Raw genomic sequence first — 26,578 nt, 5'->3', positions numbered from 1 at the left:
GATCCCGGACGAGCCCCCAGATTGTGAGAAACACTCCGTAGCCAATAACTTAGGCTCAGGCGAGGATCTCAGTGAAGTAGTAATTTATTCGCGATTGCAATGGCGGGCGTTCCACAAGCAGGAGGGCGCCTACTAGTCACACAGTATGGTTTATATACTTTCTTTCCTCGATGACCGGGACTCTCCCCTGTTTCCCCACTGAGTAGGTAATCCAGGTTCACAATCTATCTGATGCTTCACAGACAATGCATGGCCTTCAGTTGCTGGTCTGTTAAATTTCAAATTTCTTTTGATTTTTTTACTATTTGAAGTGGTAATGTTTCTTCACTTATCTGACTGGACTTGACACCATGATCTTCACCTAATTGTTCTAAGGAGTCTGGTTGTCTGCATTTTACAAGGTCACCTGCTAAGTTTTCTTATCACTGCAAGCATATCTCAATACCACATTCCTTACCTTTAAACAATGTAACTCTGCAAAAACAACATTTTTATTCCCACATACGGCACCCAACATAGAACATCTTCTATGCTTTATGGATACCTTACAAAACAACAGTATACCAACCAAACAAAATTCCAAGAAGAATACCTTTGGAAAAGATGGTTCTTGTCTGTCCCCACGGTGAGCCAGCTGAGGTGAGGAGTCCCTCCGAGAATTTCCTGGCGCACGCCTAGAGAGTCCCACATCTCAGCAGCTCCTGCAGCTGGACAGAGTGTCCCATCTGGGTCGCCAAACTGATGCAGTGAAAACTCAATAACTAAAGTTATTAAGCAGGTATTCTTTATTACGGTGCCGGGTGTGTGTGGGATCGATCTGCCTAACACACACCAAGGGTTACCGGCAGTGTGCTTTTATTAGTGGCCTATATGCATATTCATCTAATTTCCCATAAGTCTCTTGCATATTCATCAGCTCTCCAAAGAATCATTAACATAGGTTCCCGCCCCCATTCGCATGCGTACTGGAGTCCTTGGGTGGTCATCCAGCATACTCTGGTGGTCTTTTGATGAAGGCCAGAAGTCTTCCTCGCTGCTAAACTTCTGACCTTTCCTGTCTTTGACAGACATCAGCAGTCAAGCCAGTTCTTTCTGGTGCTATTATCTATGCATACACTCTTTTACTCCCTTAACTTTGTGGTCATTAACATATAATTGTGTTATCTAAGACCTATGGAATCAACATCCTTTATCTTGTTCCCTGTCTCACTAGAGTCAAAGAACTGAGCATGTAGTTCAAAGACAAAACAGAAATTTTGCTAGTGAAGGCTGAAAAAATAGTGATAACTGCATTGCTAGCCAGTGCTGGGAAGCACTGACATGTTACAATTTCTTTTGGGAAATGAAGTGTCTCTGCTTGTAGTATTTCATTAAAAAAATCTATTTTTTGTCAACCTTAAATGATATTAAACACAAACAGGAAGAAACACACTGAAACAAATGAAGTTTCTAAAGTTTTAAAAGTTTAAAAAATGGATAAGTCGCCTTAGTTAATAGCAGTTCATTGAGTAAAATATTGAGTGGAAAAACTCTTACACTGCATTAGAGGTACTTATTAGCTGGGTAGCAGCTCTTTAAGTTGTCTTTAACACACTCAGGATTTCAGAGTAAAAAGCTATAAAGTGTATGTGTGTGGGGGGGTGGGGAGCAGAAGGAACTGCCAAAAATAGAGGAATGCTCTTTCTGTCACTGTTGCTTGTCATTCTTTTGTGTTGGGTTAAAGGGGACTTAGAGTCTGGAGTTTGCCTGTTTCATAGCCCTGTAAGGGCTTTCAGTGAGACAGTCTCACAAAGCTGAAATTATTTATGGTTCAATGTTTGCCAGTTTCAGAGCCCTGCTAAGAGCTTTCACTGAGACAGTTTCACAAAGTTGAACATATTTAATAAGGCAACAGATATAACAGATTTGGAATTGCCGTTGATAAATACTCTTACTGGAATAGCGCTAATATATGATAACAGTGCTTGCAAAATGCTATCCTGGGTATTCCTCATCAAAGGGTGAAAGCACAGAGCTTACCAAGAAGGCATCCCTGTCTTGGTGAAGGAGAAGGAGCACAACCCATCGACTGCCTCTTCTAGGTTTCCAATTTCTTCTCCCTGCCTCGCCCCAGCTCTTCTTTTTTCCTCACTCTAACTTTCTTCCTAACACTAACTTCCTCTTTCTTTTTCTTTTTTCTATTTTTTTCTTTCTTCTTCTTTTTTTTTTTCACTAATGTCTAACACTCTTTTGTATCCTAACCTCATTTGTTCCCTGCCCCTGGGGTGAAATTTAACATGATTTGGGTGAAGAGTCAAGTACTATAGTCATATATGTTTAGCATGTACTTCTTTAAGCTCATTATCATATTCTGGGGTGTGAACTTTAATATTTATTTTACACATAATGAAGCAAAAGGTTTTACTTGGTCACTGTGGCCCTCAAGATTCTGTTCTTGCCACCATGTTGGCTGTCACCAATCACCTCCTTATTTTCCATGTGACTTAGGATAGTTTCCAGGAGGATCTGCTCCATCTGCTCTTGCGAGGCTCAGAGATGAGACTGACTCACCTGTAGTTCCTGGGTCTTCCTTTTTCCCTTTTTAAAAATGGGGGTTATGTTTCCCCTGTTCCAGTCAGTGGGAACTCTACCAGACTGCCATGACTTCTCAAATATGATGGACAGTGGCTTAGAAACTTCATCCACCAGTTCCCTCAGGACCCATGGATGCACCTCATCAGGTCCCATGGACTTGCGCACCTTCAGGTTCCTTAGCTGGTCTTGAAACCGATCTTCTCCAGTAGTGGGAGGTTCTTCATTCTCCCAGTCCCTGCCTTTGCCTTCTGGGACTTGGGCAATGTGGTTACAGCTCTTGCTGGTGAAGACTGAGGCAAAAAATTCATTGAGTACCTCAGCCTTCTCTGTATTCCAGGTAACCAGGTCTCCTGTTTCCTTCCAGAGAGGGCCCACAATTTCTCTAGTCTTCCTTTTATCACTGATGTACCCATAGAAGCCTTTCTTGTTGCCCTTGATGTACTGGCCAAAGGGCTAAAAAGGGCTAAAAATTCTAAAAGGGCTTTGGCTTTCCTAACCTGATCCCTGGCTGCTTGGACAATTTCTTTGTATTCCTCACAGGCTATCTGTCCTTGCCTCCACTCTCTGTAGGCCTCCTGTTTCTGCTTGACTTTGACCTGGAGTTCTTTGTTCATCCATGGATGCCTCCTGGTGTTTTTGCCTGACTTCCTCTTTGTTGGGATGCATTGCTCTGGAGCTTGGAGGAGGTGATCCTTGAATATTAACCAGCTTTCTTGTGCCCGTCTTCCCCCCAGCGTTTTGTCCCACAGGACTCTACCAAGCAGATTCCTGAAGAGGCCAAAGTCTGCTCTCCTGAAATACAGGGTAGTAAGCTTGCTGTACTTTGTCCTCCTTGCCCTCAGGATCCTAAACTGCACCATGTCATGGTCACTGCAGCCAAGGCTGCCCTTGCGTTTCACATTCCCCACCAGCCCCTCCTTGATGGTGAGAATGAGGTCCAGCATAGCACCTCTCCTCATTGGCTCCTCTATCCCTTGGAGAAGGAAGTTGTCATCAGTGCATTCCAGGAACCTCCTGGATGGCCAAAGCCCTGCTGTGCTGTCCCTCCAACACATATCGGTGTGGTTGAAGTCCCCTATGAGAACCAGGGCTTGTGAATCTGAGTCTGCTCCTGTCTGTCTATAGAGGGCCTCATCTGCTTGGTCTTCTTGATCAGGTGGCCTGTAGCAGACCCCCACTATAATGTCATTTGCCCCTTCCCTCCCTTTAATCCTGACCCATAAGCTCTCTGTCAGCTCCTCATCCATCCCCAGGCAGAGCTCCATGCACTCCAGCAGCTCATTGACATAGAGGGCAACACCCCCTCCTTGTTTCTCGTGCCTGTCTTTTCTAAAGAGCCTGTATCCTTCAATTCCAACACCCCAGTCATGGGAGCCATCCCACCATGTCTCTGTAATGCCAATGAGGTCATAGCCCTGCAGGCATGTGTACATCTCTAACTCCTCTTGTTTATTCCCCATGTGTGAGCATAGAGACATTTAAGTTGGGCCCCTGATGAAGCTGACTTACTGGCTGGAGTGTCTGGAATTCCTTTGTGCTGCTTTTCAGGTGCTCTCCTGCTGACCCATGACCCTTCTCCAGGCTCTGGGCATCTATCACTGACACTAGCCTCAAACTGGGAGGAGCGGGATGAATTAAGGTTCCCCTCCCCCAGCAACTCCCATTTAGAGCCCTCTTCACCAGCTTGGCAAACCTATGACCAAAGATGCTTTTCCCCTTCTCTGACAGGTGGACCCCATCAGCCCCCAGCAGACCAGGTTTCTCAAAGCGATTCCCATGGTCATAGAATCATAGAATCATATAATTGTTAAGGTTACAAAAGACCTCCAAGATCATCTAGTCCAACTGATCCTTACCACGAATATCACCCAGTAAACCATGTCACTAAGCACCACGTCCAACCTTTTCTAAAACACCCCCAGGGATGGTGACTCCACCACCTCCCTGGGCAACCTCTCACAATGCCTAACTACTCTTGCTGAGAAGAAATGTCTCCTAAATTCCAACCTGAACCTCCCCTAGTGCAACTTGAGGCCATTCCCTCTTGTCTTATCGCTAGTTATCTGTGTGAAGAGGCTGACCCTCAGCTCCCCACAACTTCCTTTCAGGTAGTTGTAGAGAGCAATAAGTTATCCCCTGAGCCTTCTCTTCTCCAGACTAAACAACCCCAGTTTCCTCAACCACTCCTCATAATACCTGTGTTCCAGACCCTTCATCAGCTTCTCTGGACATGCTCCAGGGCCTCAATGTGTTTCTTGAAGTGAGAGGCCCAGAAGCGGGCCCAGAACTGAACACAGTACTCAAGGTACGGCCTCACCAGAGCTGAGTACAGGAGGATGATCACCTCCTTGGTCCTGCTGGCTACACTATTCCTGATACTAGCCAGGATGCCGTTGGCCTTCTTGGCCACCTGGGCACGCTGCTGGCTCATGTTCAGGCAAGCATTAACCAACACCCCCAGATCCTTTTCCTCTGCACAGCTTTCCAGACACTCTGCCCCGAGCCCATAGCATTGCATGGGGTTGAGGTGGCCAAAGTGCAGGACCCAGCACTTAGCCATGTTGAACCTCATCCCATTGGCCTCTGCCCAGGAATCCAGCCTTCCCAGGTCCCTCTGCAGGGCCTTCCTACTCTCGGGCAGACTGACACTTCCCCCCAACTTGGTGTCGTCTGCAAACTTCCTGAGGGTGCACTCAATTCCCTAGTCCAACTCATCATTAAAGACACTAAAGAGGATGGGCCCCAACACTGACCCCGGGGGAACACCACTCATGACGAATTGCTAGCTGGATTTCACTCCATTCACCACCTCTCTCTGGGCCTGGTCATCCAGCCAGTTTTTAACCCAACAAAGAGCATACGTGTCCAAGCCATGGGCTGCCAGCTTCTCCAGGAGAATACTGTGGGAGACCGTGTCAAAGGCTTTGCTGAATTCTAGGTAGACTACGTCAACAGCCTTTCCCTCATCCACCAGGAGGGTTACCTGGTCATAGAAGGAGATGAGATTGGTCAGGCAGGACTTGCCTTTCATGAACCCATGCTGACTGGGCCAGATCCCCTGGTCTAAGTAGCTGAACCTCTGTCTGAAACACCAACCATCCTGGAACCATCCATTGATTTGCCAGATTTGACTGGCCCTTTCAATCCCCTTCCCTTTTACGAGCAGGACTGATGAAGAAAACATCTGCACTCCCAAGTCCTTTACTGCTGCTCCCAGGGCTCTGTAATCCCTCTTGATAATCCTCAAACTGCTGTTGGCTGCATCACTGGTGCCCACATGAAACAGCAGGAGTGGATAATATTCATTAGGCTGTACAAGGCTTCTCAGTCTCTTGATGACATCCGTGATACAAGCCCCAGGTAAGCATCAGACTTCCCTCAAGAGCGGATCAGGTCAGCAGATGGATGCCTCTGTACCTTTCAGAAGAGAGTCTCCTACTACTATCACCTTTCACCTTTTCTTAGGTGGACTAGATGTTACATGGGGAGCAGACCAGGCTGTCTTATTCAGCTCCACCCTCCCTGCAATATGTCTTTCCTTTTCAGTCCACAGAGGAGTGAAGCAATTCTGTAAGGAACTCGGGCTTTGGGGTAAGACTCTTCTTCCTGCTGGTTCTTGTTGTTGCCAGCTTCCACTTCCCTGTGTTATTGGCCCCCTTCCCTTCTGTGAATGCCAGTAAGGGAGTTTCAGGCTGTTTGGTCATGGGGTGTGGGTCCCCTGAAGACTGTACTAGGATCCAGCTGTCTTACTCCTCTTCAGCCTCCCTGATGCTAAGCAGCCTTCTCACTGCAGTTCGTCCACCTGGTGCAGGAGGTCCTCCACCTGGGCACACTTTTTTTCAGGCAGGTCTGCCACATGTCCCTGCCCCAGGGGAAAGATCTAGTCACTTCCAGCAGTCAAAAGTCTGCACTGCAACCTCACCCCTCGGTAGCTGTGTCTGGGTGGAGGCATCAGCCACCACTGGAGAAGACAGAACAGACCACGCAGCCAGAGCCGCAGCCTTTGCCCTGAGAAAAGTGCTCACTATTCTGCCTTGAGGAGCGGGAAAGATGGAAAAGATGTGTGCCCTTGGCCTGTGGAGATCTGGGTGCGGGGTTAAGGTGTACTATGCGCTTCCTGCTTGGATAGTGGAATGGCGCTTCCTCAAAGGGGTGCCTTCCCGCGCAAACTGCCATGCAAACTGCCACGCCACGCCCTGACTGATGCGCCATGCCCTGTTTGTCCACTCGAGCTCCCTATGGGTTGCTTATGGAGGAGTGGGGGGTGATGGATGTTACTGCTGGCCCTACCCACAACTCGTAGTTTTCTCACAAACCGCAAGCCCCTAGCAGGACTCTGTACTCCCCTGGAGCTTCCCTAGCTCAGGAAATCCCTCTCTATGCCGTGATCCTCCGCTCCACTGCAGAATGCGCCCGCCCAGAGCTGATCGCCTCGGCGAACATGAAAAGAACCAGCAGGTGGATCAGGCTGCTAAGACTGAAGTGGCATGGGTGGATCTGGACTGGCAACGTAAGGGTGAATTATTTATAGCTTGGTGGGTGATGACACCTCAGGCCATCAAGGAAGAGATGCAACATACAGATGGTCTCATGATCAAGGAGCTGACCATGGACACTATTGCACAGGTGTGGTGGTTTTAATCAGCTGTACAGCTGAGCTCCACCACAACCAATGTCTCACTCCACCTCCACAAAGGGAAAGGGGGAGAAAATAAGGTGAAAAGGGCTCAAGGGTTGAGATAAGCTCAACAGGGAGATCACTCAACAATTATGATGGGCAAAACAGACTCGGTGTAGGGAGATTAGAGAAATTTATTGCCTATTTGTAGCAAGCTAGAGCAGTGAGAAACAAAGAAAAACTAAAACCACCTTCCCCCCATCCACCCTCTTCCATCTCCTCCCCCCGAGCGGCACAGGGGAACAGGGGAATGGGAGTTGTGGTTAGTCTTCGCATTCAAAGATATCAAAGAGGCCTTAAAATCTGCTCCTGCACTGGGACTCACAGATTACCCCAAACCGTTTGATTTTTTTGATTTGGGTAAAACAAATTTGGCATTGGGGAGATTGATATAATTTATTGCCTATTACTAACAGACTAGAGCAGTGAGAATCTAAAAGCAAACTAAAAAAACCTTTCCCCTCCATCTACCCTCTTCTATGTCCTCCCCCCGAGCGGTGCAAGGGAACAGGGAATGTGTGTTGCAGTCAATCCATACTGCTTCATCTCCACCTCTCCTTCACCGCCACTCTCTTCCCCTGCTCCAATGTGGGGTCCCTCCCATGGGATGCAGTACTTCCCGAACTGATCCTGCATGGGCTTCCCACAGGCAGCAGCTCTTCAAGAACTGCTCCAAATAAGGGTCCATACCATGGGGTCCATCCATCAGGAGCAAACTGCTCCAACATGGGTCCCCCATGGACGGCAGCTCCTGCCAGGTCACCTGTTCCTGTGTGGGCTCCTCTCCACATGCTACAGGTCTGGCCTGGAGTCTGCTCCAGCAGGGGTTCTTCATAGGTCACAGCTTCCTTCAGGTCAGATCCATCTGCTCCACCGGGGGCTCCTTCATGTGCTGCAGTGTGGAGATCTGCTCTGCCATGGTACTCCATAGGCTGCAGGCGGACAGCCTGTTCCACCATGGTCCTCTTCACAGGCCACAGGGGAACTTAAGCTCCAACACCTGGAGCACAGCACCTCCTCCCCCTCCTTCTTCACTGACCTTGGTGTCTGCAAGGCTGTTTCTCACTCCTCACTCTCCCAGCTACTGCTGAGCAGCAGGTTTTTCCCCTTTCTTAAATATGCTCTCACAGTGTGGTGGTTTTACTTTGCTGGGCATCTGAACTCCACCACAATCACTCTCTCACTCCCCCTCCTCAGAAGAAGGGGAGGAGAAGAAAGTATGGTGGAAAGAAAAAAAAAAGACTCACAGGTTGAGATAAGGATAATTTAATTAAAGGGAAAAGGACCAGGGGGAAAAAACAAGCAAAAGCCACAAGGAAGCACAGAGAGAGAGAAAAGAAATTATTCTCTACTTCCCATCAACGAGTGATGTTCGGCCACGTCCCGGGAAGCAGGGCCTCAATATGCACAGTGGTAGTTTGGGAGGACAGACATCTTCATAACAAGAGTCCTCCCTTTCTCCTTCCCCTTTCCACCTTTTATTACTGAGTGTGACATCATATGTTATGGAATATCCCTTTGGTTGGTTTAGGTCAGCTGCCCTGGTGATGTCCCCTCCCCACCTCTTGCCCACCCCTAGCCTGCTGGCTCTTGGGGAGGGGGGGTTGGAGGTAGTCTTGATGCTGTGCCACTATTGCTCAGCAGTAGACAAAACATTGGTGTGATACCAATGCTGTTCTAGCTACAGGTGAAGAGCACAGCACTGTATGGGCCACTGCGGGGAAAGTTAACTCCATCCTAGCCAGATCCAGTACACAGAGGCTCAAACAACATCGCTTATTGGCTCAGCTCTGGGCAGCGGCAGGTCACTTTGAAGACGGCTGAAACTGGCCCTTATCTAACATGGGGCAGCTTCTGGACTCTTCAAATTAGACAAATTAGAGAGATGGGCAATTGCCAACAATATGAAGTTTAACAAGAGCAAGTGCCATATTCTGAACCTGGGAAGGCACAACCCTGGTTATACATACAAACTGGGGGATGAGATGCTGGAGAGCAGCCCCGCAGAAAGGGATCTGGGGGTTCTGGTTGACAGCAAGCTGAACATGAGCCAGCAGTATGCCTTGGTGGCCGAGAGGGCCAACCGCCTGTTGTGATTGAGAAGGGAAGTGATCGTCTTGCTCTACTCTGTGCTGGTGCGGCCTCACCTTGAGTACTGTGTACAGTTTCGGGTGCCACAGTATAAGAAAGACATGAAGTTGTTAGAGAGTGTCCAAAGGAGGGCTACAAAGATGGTAAAGGGTCTAGAGGGTAAGACATATGAGGAGTGGCTGAAGTCACTTAGTTTGTTTAGCCTGGAGAAGAGGAGACTGAGGGGAGACTTCATCGTGGTCTACAACTTCCTCATGAGGGGGAGCGGAGAGGCAGGCATTGATCTCTTCTCTCTGGTGACCAGCGATAGGACCTGAGGGAATGTCTTGAAGCTGCGAGATAGGAGAGGTTCAGGCTGGATATCAGGAAAAGGTTCTTCACCAAGAGGGTGGTTGGGCAGTGGAACAGGCTCCCCAGGGAAGTGGTCATGGCACCAAGCCTGCCGGAGTTCAAGAAGCATTTGGACAACACTCTCAGACACATGATCTGTTTTTTTGTTTTAGTTTGTGGTTTTTTGGGTGGTCCTTTGGGGACTCAGGAGTTGGACTTGATGATCCTTGTGGGTCCCTTCCAACTTGGATATTCTAGGATTCTATGAAAATGTAGAAGTGGAAGCCAGTTCTTTTATGGTTTGATTACAACTACAGCAGACAGAATTTCAGTAACACACATCAGACAGCCAGCTGCATGTATCTATATTCTTGTCTGAAACAGAAATAAATAAACTTGATCTAGCAAAGATATTGTTGAATTTATAATCATCTGGTGCAAATAGTGATAAACCAGCATTAGTCCTGTGTTTAATTAAAGGAACTTTATGCTGCTGAAAGTCAAGATCACCATTCTGGTTTAACTTAATTCTCCTTGAACAGAGGAATTGCTACACATGAGATTCGTACCTTACCTTAATTTGAATTGATGTTTCAGTGTTGGACAAGGCTTTTGAAATATTTGCAGAGTGTTTACTCAACAGTACATAGTCTTACAAAAGTTTTGTTTACTTTTGTTCTTCAATTTAAGTTGAATTCAGCCAATAGAAGTACACTGAATATATGGATTTTTCTTAGCATACAAGTAAATCTCCCCCTGGGTGGAAACAGGAATTATTACTAGCTGCAGTGAGGATCAAGTAACAAGAATCTACTTTAAAATAGTTGAGTTATTTTAAAATGCAGAAGAAGGTTATTTCTCGGTAGCAAGCTACTTTGAGGCATTAGGCATCCACATAATTTGCTAATGTTTATTGAAAAAGGTCTTTGGCTGCCACACTTTAAGAAGTTATAGTGCCCATACTTAGTGATATCATGAGATGTAAATGATGCATGTGACTGTATCTGAGTGCCTGAAGTTCAAGTTTATGATTATGGTGAAGCAGAATTGTGATTTGTGGCTGTTAATTTTCAGTGATGTTTTTGCAACTGAATGGCAAGTCATGCTGTATACTGGGAAAAAAAGAATGACCTTCCAAAAACTGAGTCTGACACATGTAGTTGTCCCTCATTATCATGTGTGAAACAGTTGGCCAAGGCTGTCCTGATACAGTGCTATTAAAATTCACCAAGTTACATAAGGAATGTATTTGTTCATGAAAATATTATTTTTTCATTCAAATTTTATTCTCTTCTGCTCCTTGTTCCTTTTTCCATGTTTTGTTTATTCATTAGGCCTTCTCTCTAATCACTCCTTGTGCCTCCTTTTTTCCCTTTTGTTCCTTGTAACTTGATAATATTTCAACAGTCCTGGAAGACTGGTGCAAAATATGTTTTTAATTAGGCAAGGTAAACTGCATGTTCTCAGAGAAATATAGAAACACATGGCAACTCCCATTATTGATGTGCTTCTCTCCTTCATTCTAGGTGCGTTTAATGATCACAGATGTTGCAAGACACAAACTCCTTGTACTAAGTGGACAGTGCTTTGAAAACACAGGAGAACTCATTCTTCAGTCAGGGTCCTTTTCCTTCCAAAACTTCATTGAGATCTTCACGGATCAAGAGGTGTGTTCAGAAAAGTGTCTTCCATGTGCTGTTATGTGATGGCACAAGTTTCTAGAAAACTAAAAATGGCCCTCTGTTAAGTTAGAGTTAGCACTGATAGCTTGATGCTGATGCTCTTTACTCTTTAATAGAGGATTTCTTTCAAAACGTATTTTATTTACTTTAGCTTTGATGTAAATTGCTTAACAAAAGAACTACATTTTAATTTGGGGAATTAAAATTGTGACTTTGAGAAACAGAAAACCAAGGAACCTTTTGACAATGGAAGGAGATATCTTTGTGTTTAAAGTATACTTTTTTTTATCTAAGGTGCACTAACAAAGTCAAGCAAGATGTCACACTTCTTAATTTGGCTGCTCTGCAAAGCATATAGTTAAATAAACTATATGGCTGCATCCCTAGGATTTTAGTTTCCAAAATTAATTAGGAGAATTTCAGTGGAGGGAAACTTGAAAGTTTGGCACTGAAAAAGCAAAGTTTGCATGAGCTCCAGTGTGACCTTATTGCATCTATTTGTTCCTATTCTCAAAGCCTCTTTGTTCAGCATGTGGTTGTAGAGTTGGGGAAAGAATTGGATTCCTGCTCTCTGAAATGCATCTGACCCCTAAAAGTCACTATCAGTTCACAGTTACTTTTCTGTGAAACCGGAAACCCAAGCTCCTTGCATCTCTGGCTAATTAGTTAAACATAATTACTTTATGACTACATGCAAAACTAGGGGCAAATCCTACTGTTACAGCCATTTCACCAAGAGATTGCTGCAGTGGCAGGTGTCCAGGGGGTACCTCCCATGGGCTCTGAGGAGGCTCCCTTGGCTCATCTCCACTGGAACCATTAAATACTAGCTTTTAGTTCATCTTGGAACAGAAAAATAGCTCTTGATACTATGGCATAGAATTTCTTGTTTTCTGTGCCTTTATTTCAGCAGCTGTTTTTGGTACTGTCAAAATTAGTGGAGTCATTCTAGATTTTCACTTTTGTGGTCTGTGAGTTTAAAATCAAAGTATTAACAAGAGTATTTTTAATCCTAACATTTTTTTCTTGTTCTTTCTTTAGTCCCGACTTTATATATATTTTAATAAAACGGTATATATATATATTATCATATATTTATAAATATATGCACATATACACCTCACAGTCTCAGAAATACAAAAACTGTGACTCTTTGGATTTCCAAAGCAGCAAATCATTTCTTAGTGTTCTGAAAAACTGCCCTTCAGTCAGTCATACTAATCTCAGAGTGGTGCCAGCTTTTCAGGAGCAAGACTGCAGAAAGAACTGAAGTAATGATGGTGTCATGACATACAGCCCATGTGAGGAGGGGTGGGGAAGGCAACTGCCCCTGGGAGGATGCTGACCTCCTCCAGGCTGCAGGTATTCTGTGCCTGTTAAGAAGATGTGCTGTTTCCCTTAGGTATTTGGACAGCTCTTCTGGATGGACTGGGGCAGCACAGAGACTCTTGAGCCTATGGCAGAGATAGTGGCAGCTCTGGCAGCATTAGCTTCATAGCCCTCATCCCCTCTGAATATAAAAACTTGTACTATCCTCCTATAAAGAGAGAAGGAGGGAAGGGGGAACCTTGGAAAATACTGTGTGCTGGTATTAATTATTAAAAAATGAATCTACATGCATCTTCTTGTGTTTTTGTTTTAAAACCCTAGATTGGTGAATTATTGAGCACCACCCACCCTGCTAATAAAGCCAGCTTAACTCTTTTCTGCCCCGAGGAAGGAGACTGGAAAAATTCTAACCTTGACCGACACAACCTTCAAGACTTTATTAATATTAAACTCAACTCAGCTTCCATATTGCCTGAAATGGAAGGACTCTCTGAATTCACAGAGTATCTGTCAGAATCGGTAGAAGTACCATCACCCTTTGACATTTTGGAACCCCCAACCTCAGGAGGCTTTTTGAAACTCTCCAAACCCTGCTGTTATATTTTCCCAGGTGGAAGAGGGGACTCTGCACTGTTTTCAGTGCATGGATTCAACATGCTTATCAATGGAGGATCTGAAAGAAAATCTTGCTTTTGGAAACTTATCCGACATTTGGACAGGGTAGATTCCATTCTGCTCACTCACATCGGAGATGATAACTTGCCAGGAATCAATAGCATGCTTCAGCGAAAGATAGCCGAATTAGAAGAGGAACAGTCCCAAGGGTCTACTACCAACAGTGACTGGATGAAAAATCTGATCTCACCTGATTTAGGAGTTTTATTCCTTAATGTACCTGAGAACCTGAAGAACCTGAATCCTAACTTTAGAATAAAAAGTAGTATAGAAGAAGCTTGTTTTACTCTCCGGTATTTAAATAAACTGTCTATGAAACCAGAACCTCTTTTCAGAAATGTAGGAAATACCATTGACCCCATCATTTTATTTCAGAAAATGGGGGTTGGCAAACTTGAGATGTATGTGCTCAATCCTGTCAAAAATAGCAAAGAGATGCAATATTTTATGCAACAGTGGAGTGGTACTAGCAAAGATAAAGCTGAATTTCTGCTACCAAATGGCCAAGAACTAGACATTCCATTATCCTATTTTACCTCTGTCTCATCCCTGATTGTGTGGCATCCAGCTAATCCTACGGAAAAAATAATCCGAGTTCTATTTCCTGGAAACAGCACCCAATATAATATTCTAGAAGGACTAGAAAAACTTAAAGACTTAGATTTCCTTAAACAACCCATAGTTACACAAAAAGACCGAACTGTAAACATTGCTAGTCTGGCTGTGAAACAAGCAAAGCTGAAACAACGAACAGACAGCAAGGAGAGTCTCAAGCCTGCTGCAAAGACACCACCAAGCAAGATAGTCAGAAAAGAATCTAAAGAAACATGGGAGCCTGCAAAGCCTAGTCCAGCACTGGAAAAGACTCAGAAATTAGAAGGCAAAGAAAAAGTTCCAGTTAAAAAAGAGAAACCAGCAAAAACAGAGACCAAACCTATAGTGACAGAAAAAGATGGAACAAGTAAAGAAGAGCAAATAGTGAAATCTGAAACTCCTGAAAAACAAGTTACAGATGTAAAATCAAAAGTGGCAAAGGAGAAGACAGTGAAAAAGGAAGTCAAAACAAAACCTGAAGAAAAGAAAGAGGAAAAAGAAAAAACAAAGAAAGAGATTTCTAAAAAAGAGGAGAAAATACTCATCAAAAAAGAGGAAAAACACAAAAAAGAAGAGATCAAGAAAGAAGTTAAAAAAGATGTGAAAAAGGAAGAGAAGGAAAGTAAGAAGGAAGTAAAGAAAGATGCTCCACCAAAGGAAGCTAAAAAAGAAGCGAGGAAGGAAATTAAGAAGGAAGAAAAAGACGCCAAAAAGGACATCAAAAAGGTTTCTAAAGAAGCAAAGAAGACAACTGGTCCTTCAACTGAAGCCAAAAAGCCAGCAGCAAAGCCTAAATCACAAAAGAAGGAGGAGCCTGTTAAAAAGGAAGCAGTACCTGCTGGAAAGCCAAAGGAAAATGGAAAAATTAAGACTGTGAAGAAGGAGATCAAATTCAGTGGAGCACAAGCTGCCCTTGTAGCAGTTGGAACTGTTGCCACAACTGTAACAGTTCTAGCAGCTGCAGAAATTACAGCTAGTGGAAAACAACTTGAAGTGGAAAGATCCCTTATGTCTTCACCAGAGGATTTAACAAAGGATTTTGAAGAATTAAAAGCTGAAGAAGTAGAAACAATAAAAGAAACAAAACCTCAGATTGCATTCATAGAGGATGAACTGAAACTCACTGGCAAAGAACAAAAAGAGGCCTTTGATTCCCAAAAAGAAAAATTAGAAAATGAAGGACCTTCAGAGTCCTCTGATGAAGGTATAACTAACGCAGAGGCTGAGGGTGAGTGTGAACAGACACCCGAAGAATTGGAACCAGTGGAAAAGCACAGGGTTGATGACAATGAAAAGTTTAAAGATGAGGGAACTGGCTTGGCAGAATCATCTGAAGTGGAAGATTATGAGGAAAAGGCAGAGACAGAAGATGCTGAAGATCAAGGTGAAGATGAGGAAGAAAAGACATCATTGGACACCACAAAACTATACATGGAAGAAGCAAGAATAATGGAAGAGAGTTCAGAAGAAATAATGGTCAAAGAAGATGCTAACATTAAAGATGAAAAATATATTGAAAAGGCAGATTATGAGGCATCAGGTGAACAATGTGAAGAAGACGGGGAAGAAGCAGTAGAAAAGGCAGAAACTGAAGAAACTGAGGAAGAGGAGGAAGACAAAACAGAAGGCATCAGCGATAAAGAGGAGACTGAAAAAATAGAAGCTAAAGAAGATTATGTAATGTCTGTTGTAGATAAAGCTGCAGAAGCTGGTGAAGTTGAAGATAAATATGGCCTACTCATAATTACACCAACAAAATGCTCAGAGCCTCAGTCTCCAGCAGTTGAACTGGCCTCTCCAATCCATGATGAGACATTACCTGGTGATTCAGAAAGTGAAGCTATTGTTTCTGATGAAGAAAATAGAAATCAACCTGAGGAATTCACTGCTATTTTGGGTTATACACAGTCTACCATCGAAATACCTAGTGAACCAACTCCAATGGATGAAATGTCTACACCCCGGGATGTCATGAGTGATGAAACTAACAATGAGGACAGTGACTCAACTTATCAGGAGTATGCGAACATCACCAAGTATGAGGCATCACTGTACTCTCAAGAGTTTGGTAGACTTAAACTTTCTACACTTCTGGATGCTTTTAATGGATTATCTGAAGGAACCAAAACAGAGGCCACAGAAGGTAGAGACTATAATGCCTCAGCGTCTACCATCTCGCCACCTTCTTCATTAGAGGAAGACAAATTCTGCAAATCTGCATTCCAGGATGTATACTGGCAAAAAGAAAATGAAACCCAAGGCACTACTAAATTAGAAATCAAAGAAACCTGTTCAGAAAATGTTGGTGGAAAATGTAGTCCAGCCAAGAGTCCATCTGAGAATTTGTCCCCTCTATCACCAGTTGCCAAAACACCACTGAGTGAACGTAGTGTGAACTTTTCACTTACTCCCAATGAGATCAAGGTCTCGGCTGAGAATGTCCCCATTGCTACGTTGCCTGATGTACATCAAGAAGTTGCCAAAGAGCACTGTGCAAGCCTTGAAGATATAACATTAGAAGTAGTATCTCCCTCACAGTCTTCTGCTGGTAGTGCTGGCCACACACCTTATTATCAGTCTCCCACTGCTGAAAAATCCAGCCAGCTTCCCTCTGAAACCAGTGAAAAGTCAACAGAAGCTCCAGTTAGCTTTGAATTCAGTAAAGTCAAAGATGAGTCTTCAAAACCCATAATAAGCCCTATGGATGAACCTGTGCCAGATTCAGAATCTCCTATTGAAAAGGTTCTCTCACCTCTACGGAGTCCACCACTGATAGGTTCAGAGACCACTTACGATACATTTTTGAGCGATGATGTAAAGTGTCCCACCAGAGATTATGGAAGTCCCTCTAAGGGAATACCTGAAAAAGAAAAAACACCTGTTCAGATGAGCCCAGCTTCTGAAGGCAGCTCTGTGGGCCTTTGCCAAGAAAAAAAAGATGAAAAAAGCATGGAGTTTATGGTAATTAAGGAAAGCTTCAGCCTAGAAAGGAAAATGGAGGATACAGAACCCAGCAACTCCCAGTCTTCATTGGTCTTGGATGACCGGAAGTTAACAGGTGATCTCTCACCTACTCAAATAGATATCAGTCAGTTCAGTTCTTTAAAAGAAGACACCAAAATGTCAATTTCTGAAGGCACTGTTTCTGACAAGTCTGCAACTCCTGTTGATGAGGTCATAGCAGAAGACACCTATTCCCATATAGGAGTAGCTTCTGTCTCTACAGCATCTGTTGCTACTAGTTCATTTCCAGAACCAACTACTGATGATGTATCTCCTTTGCATGCTGAGGTTGGATCCCCCCACTCTACAGAAGTTGACGATTCCCTTTCAGTGTCAGTTGTACAAACACCAACAACGTTTCAGGAAACAGAAATGTCTCAGTCTAAGGAGGAGTGCCCAAGGTCTACGTCAATTTCTCCACCAGATTTCCCACCTAAAACCGCAAAATCAAAAACCCTTATGCATGATCACAGATCTCCTGAGCAGTCAGTAGAATTTGGCCAGGAGGCCCCTGAGCAGTCTTTAGCAATGGACTTTAGTAGGCAATCTCCAGAATATCCTACTGTAGGCACAAGTATACACCATATATCTGAAAATGGACCAGCAGAAGTAGATTATAGTCCTTCAGATATACAGGAGCCAACTTTTGCACAGATTTCCCCTGTGGAGCAGACATCTTACTCTCAGGAGAAGGATATTTCAGAAATTATTTCAGTTTCTCAAACTGAAGCTTCATCTTCAACTTCATCAGCTCATACACCTTCCCAGGTAACTTCACCACTGCTAGAGGAAACTTTTTCAGGTGCTGGTTCACCCAGAGATATGTCACTGCATTCTTCTTTTACCTCAGAAAAGGTACAGAGCCTAGGAGAAAGGCTGTTTCCAAAGTCTGACCCATCTCCACTAACTCCAAGGGAATCTTCTCCTCTATACTCTCCTAGTTTTCCAGATTCACCTCCTGTAATCACAGAAGTGGTTTCAGCTAGTTACACAGCTTCACTGTCACTGCAAGTGTCCTCTGACAAAGCATTTGGTAAACAGGCTGTCATATTACGGGAACCTCTAACAAAGCACAGCCCAGAACTTTTATTCAACCCAGAAAAAATAGGTTCAGCGATAAGCAGCAGGTCACCAGAAGAGCTTAGTTATTCTTATGAGGCCACAGAGAAAACTACTAGGTCACCAGAGGATATTAGCTACTCCTATGAGGCAGTTGGAAAATCTACTAGATCATCTCAGGCCACAGATTATTCCTATGAGAGAATTAGGAAAGCTACCAGATCACTTGATGCTATGGATTCTTCCTATGAGACAACAGGGAAAACCACTAAGTCACCAGAAGCCATTAGCTACTGCTATGAGACAACTGGGAGAACCACCAGGTCACCAGAGACCATGGCTTACTCCTGTGAAATAACTGGGAAAGCCACCAGCTCACCTGAAGTTAGTAGCTATTGCTATGAAGCAAGTGCACATTTTACTCCAGGAAAATCATTAGCAGAATCTTGTCAGGATGTTGATTTATGTCTTGTGTCCTCCTGCGAATATAAACATTCTAAAACTGAACTTTCACCTTCATTTATCAACCCAAATCCCCTTGAGTGGTTTGCAAGGGAACAGTTTCAAGATCAAGAAAAGCCATTAACTCAATCTGGGGGAGCCCATCCACCTTCTGGGGGAAAGCAGCAAGAGCGTCAGTGTGATGAAACCCCTCCTACATCAGTGAGCGATTCTGCCCCATCTCAGACTGATTCAGATGTTCCCCCCGAGACTGAGGAATGTCCTTCCATCACTGCAGATGCTAACATTGACTCAGAAGATGAATCAGAAACCATTCCAACAGACAAGACAATTGCATACAAACACATTGACCCACCACCTGTCCCAATTCAGGATCGCAGCCCTTCCCCTAGGCACCCTGATGTCTCCATGGTTGATCCAGAGGCTTTGCCAGTCGATCAGAATTTGGGTAAACCTTTGAAGAAGGACCTCAAAGAAAAGACAAAAACAAAAAAGCAGGGCACTAAGACCAAGTTGTCTTCTCCTGTTAAAAAAAGTGATGGTAAATCAAAAGAAGTGGCTTCACCAAAACCAGCTGTAAGAGATTCTTTAGACAAAATTTCCCAAACAGCTTCTCCAAAAAAGGAGTTTGTGGAGAAGAGAACCAAAAATATCTCTAATCCAGATGTGAAGTCCCAAGTGGAAGAGAAAGATAAGGATATCAAGAATGCAACAAATACAACAGCATCCAAGTCAGCAAAGACTGCAACCACAGGTAAAGGCAGATAGGATCTCCCTAGTGTTAAGATTTTCTTAGTTGTTTCAATGAAGTTAGGTTGTCTTTATGTCAGTTGAGAATGCAATTTACAGCAAACACCCAAAGAAAGTCCATGCTTTAAAAATAAATCCAGAGTGTAAAGGCTGCATTTAAATGAATGAAATATGCTGAATTAACTTTTGCAATCAGGGAAACTATATGCATCAGTTTGCTCAGATGTAAAGAATTAGAGTGAGTACATCAAATATAAAAAGATTAATACTAGCTGTCTAAATTAGTTAACCAACTAATAGAATTAAAAGTATTGCTTTTGTAGGTGAAGTGAAATTAGTAGTAAAGTGACCCATTTTATTCATTGTAAGAATCATGTAGGCATAATGCTCTTAACATAAACCAATTCATTTTAATTTTGTGAGAGGCAAAGGTGATATAGGACATTGGATGTGTTTATTACTTTGCTGGATTCTTTTTAAAGAGTATTTTAAAAATAGCAGTAAGAGCACTTTCAGTGAGCTAAGCATGTACATCACATAATCTGGTTAAAGTCTTATGCTATCAATGATGGCTAAACATATGGAAAGTTAATGTTATTTTGAATGACTGTTGTGTAGTCTAAGTAGTAATAAAATATGAATTATATCACTGAAGGAAGCATTGTGCTAATATGTTGTTTCTGGCAGATCTTGTTACAGAGCATTTTGAGGATACTTTGATTTTGCTGTTGTCATCAGGACTGATATTCTATTGAAAGCTTTTTACAAGACGCAAGTCTCGGATTCAGTACAAGCAAACCAGCATTCAGCTGTCTGTAGCTTCCCCATTTTCAGTGGTCTACTCTTCCTTTCATACACCATCATTTGCAGGTCTCTGTTAAGAGATGCTTTTCAAAGTAGTGGTGTAGTTCCTCATGCTGTACATTTCTCCAGCACTTTAGCTCTCTATTAGATTCTTCTTCCTTGAAGCATACTTCTCAAACATACACTAGAGCTTAAGACAAGGCTCTATTTGATATTGACATTTAGGTGTAAAATATAATGTCTAATACTTTATCCAATGTTGGTATTCACAGTTCAAAAGGTCTATCACAGACTTTTTATCACAGATGATCAAAGATTTTATAACATATGCAGTAGTTAAAATGCTCTAATTCAGGAAAACTTATCATATTATGATGCTTATTTGACATATTGCTCTCTGATGAATATCATCAGGTCATGTTAGACAATTGTAATGGACTTTCCTGGCCTTTCAATATGTAACCCTTAATAAAGTGTATTGCTCAGATAATTTAGTTTACCAAACTTCATACTCCGTAATTTCATGGAGAGGTTAATAAAACATAAATGGTGATCATCTAAATACAATTACTGATTGAATCCTGATTGTCAGGTCACTCTGTGATTCAATGTGTGACAAAAGCAGCTTTTTTGAAATATTTTTAGTGCTAGTGTTTAAACTTTGAACTTCCTTTTGACTGAAGCTCTTCTTAGAACAGGTACTACACTATGTATAGCAGCAAAACCACTCTTCCCCTTACTTTTTGCGACGTGGCTAATTTGTGTATGCAAATAAGGAACTAGCAGGCAAACAAATACTTGTTCTTAGTTCCCTGAAGCAATTGAATTAGGAAATTTCACTGTCCTCCCAAGTTCCTCTTTGCCCCTCTTTCTGCTCTCATGTAGTAGCTTCCTGATGCTCCTGTAAGACAGCCTGAAAATATCAACAGCTGCTATGCTGATACCCCAAATCTCAAGACTGCTTAAAATCTGCATGACTTCCTGTGTGATCCTAAGTTTTATAATCATGCATACCCAAGACTTTTGAAAAGCTGTGATTCTTAACTTGAAAAATAGAATCACAGAATCATAGAATGGCCTGGGTTGAAAAGGACCTTAAAGATCATCTAGTTTCAACCCCCCCTGCTCTGGGCAGGGTTGCCAACCGCTAGAGCAGGCTGCCCAGAGCCGCATCCAGCCTGGTCTTGAATGTCTCCAGGGATGGGGCATCCACAACCTCCCTGAGCAACCTGTTCCAGTGCCTCACCACCCTCTGAGTGAAAAACTTTCTCCTAATCTCTAACCTAAATCTCCCGTCTTAGTTTAAAACCATTCCCCCTTGTCCTATCACTATCAACACATATGAACAGGCATTCCCCCTCCTGTTTATACGCTCCCTTCAAGTACTGGACGGCCGCAATGAGGTCTCCCCGGAGCCTTCTCCTCTCCAAGCTAAACAAGCCCGGTTCCCTCAACCTTTCTGCATAGGAGAGGTGCTCCAGCCCTCTGATCATCTTAGTGGCCCTCCTCTGGACCCGTTCCAAGAGCTCCACATCCTTCTTGTGCTGGGGGCCCCAGGCCTGCACGCAGTATTCCAGGTGGGGTCTCACAAGAGCAGAGTAGAGGGGGGACAATCACCTCCCTCTCCCTGCTGGCTACCCCTTTTTTAATGCAGCCCAGGACATAGTTGGCCTTCTGGGCTGCAAGCGCGCACTGCTAGCTCATGTCCAGTTTCTCATCCAGCAGGACCCCCAAGTCCTTCTCCGCAGACTGCTCTCAAGTTCTTCTTCGCCCAGTCTATATAAATACCTGGGATTGCCCCAGCCCAAGTGCAACGCCTTTCACTTGGCCTTGTTGAACCTCATTAGGTTCTCATGGACCCACTTCTCCAGCCTGTCTAGGTCCCTCTGGATGGCATCCCTTCCCTCTACTGTATCCACTGCACCGCTCAGCTTGGTGTCATCGAGGGTGCACTTGATTCCATTTCCTATGTCATTGATAAAGATGTTGAAGAGCACCGGTCCCAAGACTGACCCCTGAGGGACACCGCTTGTGACCGGCCTCCACCCAGACATAGAACCGTTGACCACAACCCTTTGGCTGCGACCGGCCAACCAATTCTTTATCCACCTAACAGTCCATCCTTCAAATCCATACCTCTCCAATTTAGAGAGAAGAATGTGGTGAGGGACCATATCAAAGGCTTTGCTCAAGTCCAGGTAGATGATATCCATCACCCTTCCTTTGTCACTCCATCATAGAAGGTCACCAGATTGGTTAGGCAAGATCTGCCTTTGGTGAAGCTGTGCTGGCTGTCTCGAATCACCTCTTTATCTCGTGCATGCCTTAACATGTCTTCCAGGAGGATCTGCTCCATGATCTTCCCAGGCACAGAGGTGAGGCTCACCGGCCTGTAGTTCCCCGGGTCTTCCTTTCTCCCTTTCTTAAAAATGGGAGTAATGTTTCCCTTTTTCCAGCCACCGGGGACTTCACCAGATAGCCATGATTTTTCAAATATGATGGAGAGTGGCTCGGCAACCACATCAGCCATCTCTCTCAGCACCCTGGGATGTATATCATCTGGCCCCATGGACTTGTACACATCCAATTTCCTTAGGCAGTCCCAGACTTGTTCCACTGTCACAGTGGGACGGAATCTGCTCCTCTCACCCTCTCCTCGAGGTTCAGGGTCCTGACAGACATAGGATACTTGACCACCAGTGAAGACTGAGGCAAAGCACTTATTGAGTACCTCAGCTTTTTCCATATCTGAGGAAGCCAGTTCTCCCGTCTCGTTTATCAGAGGGGGAACACTCTCCTTGGCCTTTCTCCTCCTGCCTATGTATCTGTAGAACCCCTTCTTGTTATTCTTCACATCCCTTGCCAAGTTCAGCTCCATCTGTGCTTTGGCTTTCCTGATCCCATCTCTACACATCCAGACGACACCCCTGTATTCCTCCCAGGCTACACAACCCTGCTTCCACTTCCTGTACATTTCCCTCTTTTCCCTCAGTTTAAGCTGCAGGTCCTTGCTCAGCCATGCCAGTCGCCTGCCTCCTCTGCTTGATTTCTTCTGCTGGGGGATGGAGAGCTCTTGCACTCTCAGAAGGGTGTCCTTAAATTTTACTTACTTTACCTTAATTTACTGAATGGTAATTCAGTATTCATGGCCCTGCGTAGTAATTGTTGGATAATAATAGCATATTACTGGGAAAGGTTTAGTCAGTTGTTGGTTATGTGGTAGTGAGCTTTTATTGTATTGTATAGTTAGTTACATTTATTATTTTTTCCTCTTAGTACAGTCATAACTGGGATACAACAAATCTGGAAAGTGTCATTAGGAGGGTAATGCCATAACTGTTTCAGAGGACACAGAAGTACAGCTGTAGCTATGTAATGCTTAACAAACAGCAGCTATTTTAAGGAATATCACCTCAGCAATTATAACAGTAATTAGGAAATGCATGTTTTTAACCAGCCTATAACCAGATATATTCTTTTATTGTTTTATTTCCAAAGGAACTGGGAATACTAAGTTGGCAAAATCTACGGTGGTGCCTCCAGGACCTCCAGTGTATTTGGATCTGGTGTACATTCCCAACCACAGCAATAGCAAGAATGTCGACATTGAGTTTTTCAAGAGGGTGCGGTCATCCTACTATGTGGTGAGCGGGAATGATTCTACAGCCGAGGAACCGAGCAGGACTGTTCTAGACTCCCTGCTGGAGGGCAAAGCCCAGTGGGAGAGTAACATGCAGGTAAGCTCTTCACTAGTATTTCTACCTGGAACTTTAAACTTCTCTGGGAAGCAACTATGGGAAGCCAGAGCATTGCTGGAGTGGATGGCGACTGCTCGGGACATGGGATTTCCAGCCAGGGCACCTCGTTTCACCAATAATGTGAGAGGACACCCAAGTGAAGCACAGAGCTGCACCATACTCAGCCACTCCCCCATTTCTGGCCCATCTGACCTGTCCCTGGAGAATAAAACAGTTTGGAATTCCTGGTTTAGAGAGCCATTTAGCTGTTTCATGCTATTGCTATACCATATATGATCCAAGTTTGGAAACCTTGCAGTTTGTAGGTAGGAAAGAAAAGTGAATGTTTCATGATTTGTATAGTAATCACATACACTTGGAAACTTCTTGTACCTTTCCAACATGGTAAATAAATAAACAAAATATTTGGCCATAATCTGAAGAGCTATCAGTACAGACAACAGCCTGCTACTTCTCTGGAAAGCTGCATCTCAGCAGCTTATAGAACCAAAGCTGCTTCTTTACAGTCATTTCATCTTATTTACATATTTACTTATTTCCTTTTATCCATTCATTTACCTAAGTATTTATTGCATAAAGAGCCACTCTTTCCAAAAGGGAAACATGCTTGTTGGCCAGGACTTCTAACAGACATTTTTCTTATCAGTTGTTTCTGCTGTCAATTCCTGAGGAGTTATCCTGTTTTGTGTTGCAGGTGACCTTAATCCCAACCCATGACTCAGAAGTGATGAGAGAATGGTACCAAGAGACCCATGAGAAACAGCAGGACCTCAACGTCATGGTTTTGGCAAGCAGCAGCACTGTTGTCATGCAAGATGAATCTTTTCCCGCATGCAAAATTGAACTGTAAGAATGAGACCATGCACCACAACATTAAACTTTGTTTCCAGAAATTCTTCAGTTTGAAAACACCTTTTATAAAAATTCAACCCATCTATTTCAGCTGCTGAACTATATACCTGCCGAATGCTATACTGTGTCACAATGATGTAAGTCACTAATATTTTTCAGTCTTTGCTAATTACTAAGGGAAATAACAGTATTCCCACAGTAGGTTTCATAGCACTGTGACAGTACAGATCCAGTTTCATCTCCTCTGAATATTTGGAAAGCATGCACTAGCAACTCCAACTGACTTCTGTCAGATAGAGGCATTTGCCCTCTAAAGAAACACAAAGAGAGAGAAAGAGAGAGAGGGTTAGGAGGAGAAAGTAATAAAAAATTAGATCTGCTTTAGTCTCATGGCAACAGATGTATTGCTTGATGCAGTTTGCAGTTTTAAATTTGTATCAGTCTGAGCTATAGCAAAGGGGGTCCTTACTTTACAGAATTGTTAGCTGGAAAATAAGAAGCGGCAGAATGTGGCTGGGAAGGGATATACAACCTAAACTCTCATTAGCAGTTTTCCACTTTAATTTGAACTCTGCATACTGACATACCATAACAATCACAGGCCAAATATATACATAGTCTGAACCCATTCAGAATTTTAAAACCTTCCTTTCAACATGCAGAACTGTTGGTCTAAGGCATGCTCCCAGTGAAAATACACTTATGCCACTCAGAACTGACCAGTCCACATGCTTAACTGTCAACTGTTGATTGACTGAAGTAAAATATCAAAGCGGTTGGAAGTATATACAGTATACAATTTGCCTTAGAACGTGACTTGAATGTATAAAGAAACTTGCACTTATTTTTTACTGTTGAGACATCAAATTTATAAAACATCTGTGTAGGATCATAGTTACACCAGTAAAGTGTGAGTGTGCATGTATGGTACTAGAAACCTATCTGACTAGTCAAACAGCTTGGTGCTATGAATTACATATGTTAGTCATGTGTGCACTTCATTGATGCACCTGGACAGCTCAACAAGGCAAGGCAAGCATTTTTTCCAAAGTTTCTTTTGTATTGTGGAAGCAAGATTGAAGTGGTGTCCAGTATCAGAATTGCAAAACTTAGCAAAACATTCAGGATGATGAAAAAGGTTACCTGCAAGTCTGTACAGTATTCATCCTTCCTTGGTTTTACCTTGTTTTATTTGTTTAATTTAAGAGTGAATGTGGGAATAAATGTACAGAAACCTTTCTTTTAGTGCTGCATGAACTTTTAATAGATGAATTTTTAAAAAAAGTTTTAATTTACAGGAAAATGCAAAGAAAAAAAATTCAGGTAAAGGCAACTTTTTCTTAGTAGTTTTGTAAGACAAATGAATAATTTGTTTAAGGTTCTAGTAAGAATAGATATTGAGGTAAAATTTATTGAAAATAGTCAACTGCCAATACCTTGCAGTGGGGGGCACCCTGGTGGTAAAATTAACCTATTGATGATAACAGAAAACGGGATTTGAAATGTTGATTGCCTAATATTTACAAGGGTGTAGCCTACATTCTCAACCCTCACAAGATCTTGAAAAAAGATGCAATAAACTAAAACAAGTCTTTCCTTTCCTTTCCTTTTCCTTTCCTTTCCTTTCCTTTCCTTTCCTTTCCTTTCCTTTCCTTTCCTTTCCTTTCCTTTCCTTTTCCTTTCCTTTCCTTTCCTTTCCTTTCCTTTCCTTTCCTTTCCTTTCCTTTCCTTTCCTTTCCTTTCCTTTCCTTTCCTTTCCTTTCCTTTCCTTTCCTTTCCTTTCCTTTCCTTTCCTTTCCTTTTCCTTTCCTTTCCTTTCCTTTCCTTTCCTTTCCTTTCCTTTCCTTTCCTTTCCTTTCCTTTCCTTTCCTTTCCTTTCCTTTCCTTTCCTTTCCTTTCCTTTCCCCCCTTCCTTACCTTCTCTAGATTGCTTGCAG

General features: G+C 43.3%; 1 protein-coding gene across 1 annotated transcript in view; it reads left to right on the top strand.

Annotated features, from left to right (window-relative positions):
• The window catches only part of LOC136789488 (microtubule-associated protein 1B-like), a 66,309-nt gene extending 40,049 nt beyond the window's left edge, over positions 1–26,260 (top strand). Inside the window, exons 4-7 of the mRNA XM_066989533.1 lie at positions 11,200–11,340; positions 13,006–19,231; positions 23,530–23,768; positions 24,484–26,260. Of these exons, the coding sequence (XP_066845634.1) occupies positions 11,200–11,340; positions 13,006–19,231; positions 23,530–23,768; positions 24,484–24,639 (6,762 nt within the window). The 3' untranslated portion in view covers positions 24,640–26,260. The remainder of the gene's footprint in view (positions 1–11,199; positions 11,341–13,005; positions 19,232–23,529; positions 23,769–24,483) is intronic.
• The last annotated feature ends 318 nt before the right edge of the window (positions 26,261–26,578 follow it).

The sequence above is a fragment of the Anser cygnoides genome, unplaced genomic scaffold, assembly GCF_040182565.1.
Source record: "Anser cygnoides isolate HZ-2024a breed goose unplaced genomic scaffold, Taihu_goose_T2T_genome scaffold_51_1, whole genome shotgun sequence".
NCBI classification, from domain to species: domain Eukaryota; kingdom Metazoa; phylum Chordata; class Aves; order Anseriformes; family Anatidae; genus Anser; species Anser cygnoides.
This window is presented reverse-complemented; position numbering and strand designations above follow the sequence as displayed.